The 5,933-nt window shown below is 36.8% G+C and overlaps 1 protein-coding gene across 1 annotated transcript; it reads right to left on the bottom strand.

Annotated features, from left to right (window-relative positions):
- Nucleotides 1-750: 750 nt before the first annotated feature.
- Nucleotides 751-5,151, bottom strand: LOC104989443 (olfactory receptor 5D18-like). Its single transcript, XM_010841125.1, is given in 3 exon segments — nucleotides 751-968; nucleotides 971-1,449; nucleotides 5,087-5,151. Coding segments are annotated over 3 exon segments (762 nt in total).
- Between the last annotated feature and the right edge of the window lie 782 nt (nucleotides 5,152-5,933).

Raw genomic sequence — 5,933 nt, 5'->3', positions numbered from 1 at the left:
GCCACTCCAGTGTTCTGGCCTGGAGAATCCCAGGGACGGGGGAACCTGGTAGGCTGCCGTCTATGGGGTCGCACAGAGTCGGACACGACTGAAGTGACTTAGCAGCAGCATATTGTATCCACAGTCTATATGTATATATATATTGTATATACATATATATACAATATATATATTGTATATACAATAATGTATAATGTATATTATACATTATATATTGTATAATGTATAATGTATAATACAATATAATATATATTGTATTATATATTATAATACAATATATATAATACATATATATTGTATATATAATAATGTATGTATTGTATATATATTGTATCTACATATATATATACAATATATAGATTGTATCCACAATCTATATGTATATATAGATTGTATCCACAATCTATATGTATATATAGATTGTATCCCATTGTGTCTCAGTCACTAAAGAATCAACACGCACTTCAGGAGACATGAGTTCCATCCATGGCTTGGGAAGATCCCCTGGAAGAGAGCATGGCACTCTTCCCACTCCAGTATTCTTCCCTGGAGATTCCCCATGGACAGAGGAGGGGTCTCAAAGATCACACTAATCAGCAAATAAGCACACATTTGAAGAAAAATGTAATAACCATCAACACACTGTGTAAAGTACATTTAAGAAAGTGCTCTCCTCTATCTCTCTTCTCATTCAAAATTACATTAGGTGAGAAAAGATTTTGGTGTTGACTAATTTTCTGATGGTCTCCTTCACATCATTATTTCTAAGGTTCTGGATAGGGGATTTAGCATGGGGATGACTACTGTGAAAATCACAGTGGCTACTTTGATGAAGAGCCATGAGCTTCTGGAGTTGGGTACCCAGTAGAGAAGAAGGATGACCGCATGGAAAATGGTGATGGCAGTCAGGTGGGAGGCACAGGTGGAGAAGGCTTTTCGGAGTCCACCAGCTGAAGGCATCTTGATGATGTGACAATTATGAAAACATAGGAGGTGAGAATAATCAGGAGGCAACACACCTCATTGAGAGTAGAAATGATAAAACCTGTCATCTGACTGAAGTAAGAGTCAGAGCAAGAGGCAGAGACGATTGCAGAATGCTCACAGCCAAAGTGATGTATGACGTTAGAACCCTGGAAGGACAGCTCCAAAAGAGAACATGTGATTGTCAAGGACCACGTTCCACCCCATGTGTAAGTTCCAGTGACCAGGAGGCTGCAGAGCTTAGGAGACACAGCAACTGTGTAGAGCAGGAGGTTACAAACAGCCACAAACCGGTCATAGGCCATCACTGCTAATATGAACATCTCCGTAATCACAAGTGTGCAATCAAAGAAGAACTGCAGCATGCAACCCAAGTAGGAGATAGTCCTTGTGTCCACAACCAAGATCTCTAAGAGTTTGGGTGTGGTTATAGAAGAGTAACAAAAATCAAGAAAGGAGAGATGGCTGAGAAAGAATTACACGGGGGTGTGAAGTTTGGGATTGATTCTGATGGTCACAGTCATACCCAGGTTCCCCACCACAGAGACTGTATAGACAGTGAAGAAGACCAAGAATAGGGGCACCTGGAGCTGTGGGTATTCTGAGAAGCCTGAGAGGATGAAGGTGATTCTGATTTCTCTCATCCATCACTATGGTTTCTGCCAGAGAAAACCAGAGTTCACCCTAAGCAACCAGACATGACAGAAATGGAGGGTACTTTTTTTCCCCCAGCCTGGACAGGGGACTGGTCTGCAGTGGTGAAGTCTGGGATTTCCCAGGAATACGAATAAGACAGGTGGAGCCCAAACGGTATACTGTGTGTCTACAGGTGTGGAGAGTGCAAGTCAGCTTCTGATGGAGAGGCAAGGAGAGGATGGACTGGGAAGATCTGAGTGTCACGGTGACTCAGAATACGTCCTTGTTTGAATTTCTCCCAGCTCTGTCTCCCTTTTCTCCACATGGAGAATTCCTTTCTTTAGCTTCATTTAATTGAACTTGTTGATTGCACTTGCAAATTCTTATGTTTGTTCAGGCCGTTCTAACTGCTCAAGATGTCCTGTTTTTCTCTCACTTTTCCTTAGTGCTCTCCAATCAGAGAGAGGCTTCCCAGGTAGTGCGGTGGTAAAGAATCCTCCTGATAGTGCAGGAGATGCAAGGGACATGAGTTCAACCCCTGGGTCAGGAATATCCCCAGGAGAAAGAACTGGCAACCCACTCCAGTATCCTTGCTGGTGAAATCTGATGACAGAGGAACCTGGAGTCGCCAGTCACACAACTGAGAGATTCAGCACCCACCTCATCAGAGAAACCTCAGGTTTACATTCCCTTAATGATTTCACCAACTGGCCAAACCTTGGTAAAAAGTCACATATTGTATCTCCTAGAGAATATGAATGATGTCTTGTTAACAATCTAGACTCTTTAATCAAGTCATCTTGCCTTAAAATTTAACCTCAGTCACTTATTAATATGTCTCTGACAAGTTAAGCTCTCTGAAACCTTACCTATAGAATATAATTCTAAGAATTTGCTTTTACTACACAGTTATGTATAAAATATAACTTAAATTAGTGAATTATTTTCTAAAACATTTAAGACTTTAATTTTACATGTAATAAATGCCCACCACCAAATTTAGTTTAGAATACTGGAGTGGGTAGCCATTCCCTTCTCCAGGGGATCTTCCCAACCCAGGGATTGGACCCAGGTCTTCCACATCTACAGCTGGTAGATTCTTTACCAGCTGAGTCACAAGAGAAGACCAGAAATACTTGAGTGGGTAGCCTATCCCTTCTCCAGCAGATCTTCCCGACCCAGAAATCGAACTGGGGTCCCATGCATTGCAGGCGGATTCTTTACCAGCTGAGCTATCAGGGAAGACCAACTTTAATTATTTTCTAAAACATTTAAGACTTTAATTTCACATGTAATAAATGGCCCCCACCAAATTTAGTTTCTTCTCTTGTATTTCTAATGCTGTTTTTCATGTTTACTTTTAATTTGAAATATTTGACCCCAAAATATTCTACAATGTAGCACTGCCTATAATTTTACGAAGTCTGAAATGGTGCAAATAGTGACTAAGAAGTAGAAAAAAATGCATACACAGAGGAAATCTTTTTCTTACTTACTTATTTTCTAATGTTTCCTTCTTAGCTGTACATTTCCATTAATGTCTCAAGCCATCAAGGGATAAACTTCATTTTGTCCATTTTTCCCTGTCCTTGTTTGTATCTCTATGATTTCCTTTCCATCCAAGGTTAAGGCTGTGAAAAATGTAATTAGGGCAAAATGAACATATTCTTCAAAATACACTCCCATCTTTATTGCTAGCTACCACCCATCTACTCAGCAGCTATCTTTATTTAGCCTACCTACAGCCATCCTTCAGGACTAATTTTCATTCAATTTTAGTTTAAAATCATGCTCAAATGCTTACCCATATTCAAAATCATCTCCATACAAATTACCTGCAAACTGAACACTTCTGTCTGGATTTCTGTGATCTCTAAAAGAACTAAACTACCAATGCAGCAGACATAAGAGACACGGGTTCTATCCCTGGGAAAATCCCCTGGAGGTGTGTATGTATTCTTGCTTGGAGAATCCCATGGACAGAGGAGCCTGGTGGGCTATAGTCCATAGGGTGGTTTATTAAGAGTCAGAAAGGACTGAAGCGACTTGGCATGCACAGTATCACTGCATTACCTAGATTGCTTGATAGCTACTTCTTTCATTTTACTCACCGCAGGAATTTTAGTTTTTGTGCACAAAATACACACATTTTGATATATAAAAGCATAATTACCTTTTAATATCAAATACCAGGCAACATATTTCAGACTACTTTAGGGTTTAATTCAGAACTCAAATTTGCTGTACTGCTCCAACTTGCTTTCACCTGAATAATTTTAAACTCAAAAAAATTAATGCAAAGTCTGGCATATTCCTCTACAGTTTTATAGATTTCTTTTTAATATTTCCCTATTTTTTAAAATTATTTTTAATTGAAAACAAATACTACTACTTGAATGTCCACCAAGGACATCATTCAGCTATATAAACAAAGTTCAAAACTAGATGCATCCCATGAATATTAAAGATATAAGAAATAAGTTCAATATCTTGTATTCTTACCCTTTAATGAATTAAATGAGTACCATTTCATTGCTACTGGGGTTGCATAGGCGCTTCTCTGCCAAAATTATGGTTAATTTCAAAGTTTCCCACATCAGAATTAAAGTAAATCACTTACACAACTCACCAGAAGCCATATAGTCTTTATAGACTGATTTACTGAAGACTTCTTTAATTTAAATAAGAATCTTGAAAAGTATTTAAAAAAATACTTACATTTAATTAAAATTGTGGTAGCTTGTAATATGAGTATTGTAACTTCTTCCAAAGTATATTTCAGTAAAGTCATCAAGAAAATTACATTTTTTTCTCATTAAAAAATAGAGACACTCTCAAGGGTAAGCAATACTTGCAAACTAAACTTAGGGACCATGCTGTATATTTACGTCTACCTGAGTGACCTGGGGATTCACACCCCAGAGAATTTTGATTGGGTTGTTTTCCATGAGCTACAAACAAGACAAGTTAATGAAAATCCTGTATTCCTATATTTTATGATTTAAAATATAATATAGGAAGCTTGAGCATGTTTATCTTCTCATCTTAGAAAAATAACACTAGCAATCAACCTGTTTATATTTATCATGGAAGATGTGAATTCCAAAATTCAGAAAGAGAAAATCACAATTACTGTGATTTTCAAGTCTTTCCTCTAAGTTTTCTTATTTGAACATCTATATTTGTAAAAAACATATTCAATATCACACTGAATAGAAATATGATATTCTGGCATTTGCAGTTATTATTGTATCTCAATGTTTTCCTGTTTTATGAAAACTTGTTGAATATACATTTTTCGATAATGCAATTGATAGGTTTGCTGAATTGTGTGGTATATTAATGGTCTATTTCATCATAATAAACTGCTGCAGATTCAGTGGCTTGAAAAATACTCATTTATTAATTCACAATTTTGTATGCCCAAAGTTAGGCACAATACATCTGGTCCCTCTTTTCAAGTTACCACAAGGCTGAAATCAAAGTGTCATCAAGTTTCTCATCTAGAAACTGGTTCTCTTCCAAGCTCATTTCATGTTGTTAGAATAATGCAGTTCCTTGAAGTTATAGGAATAAGGTCTTGTTTCCTTGACATCTGTTTTGGGGTTATTCACAGTTCCTAGAATCCACTCCTAGGTATCTGCTTTGTTTTCTCCTCTCAAGTCACTCTCACACTTCAAATCTCTCTTTCAACACCCTCTTATAATTCACACATCTCTTTAAAGAGGGATTCAAGTGTTTTTAACAAATCATCGGATTATATGAGACTCACCAATCAGGATAGTCTTCTTTTCTCATGATCAACTGATTTAAAACTAGTTATAATTTGAAATTATTTGCCAGCAGCTCCCAGATTAATGTGTAATTAATTGAATGGCTAGTTGAAGATATGTGTGCACCAAGTGGTGGGGAATCTTAAGGACTAGTTTAGACTTCTACTTGTCACTCATGAGGTCAACATCTTTGTAATCTTTCCATTTATATCTCATTCTATTTAAAATAGCACCTACTTGCTTGAATGTTTTACTTACGAGAAGAAACTTGATGATTTGTGATTCCATTACAAGAAGATAAGAAAGCAAACACAGTTTTTAATCTCACAATAAATAGAAGGAGGAAAAGATGAGAACGGTGATCAAAAATAGAAAATGGACAGTGAAGTAGAAATAAGGGACTGAGCAAAACTAAAATTCTGATGTTTAAAATGATACATAAAATCAATCATCTGATAGATAAATTGATTAAAAATAACAGATCATAACACAATTGCTACTCAAGAAAAAAAAATGGGACTTCATTACAGATGCTGTCAA

The sequence above is a fragment of the Bison bison genome, unplaced genomic scaffold (assembly GCF_000754665.1).
Source record: "Bison bison bison isolate TAMUID 2011002044 unplaced genomic scaffold, Bison_UMD1.0 scf7180017846938, whole genome shotgun sequence".
Taxonomy (NCBI): domain Eukaryota; kingdom Metazoa; phylum Chordata; class Mammalia; order Artiodactyla; family Bovidae; genus Bison; species Bison bison.
This window is presented reverse-complemented; position numbering and strand designations above follow the sequence as displayed.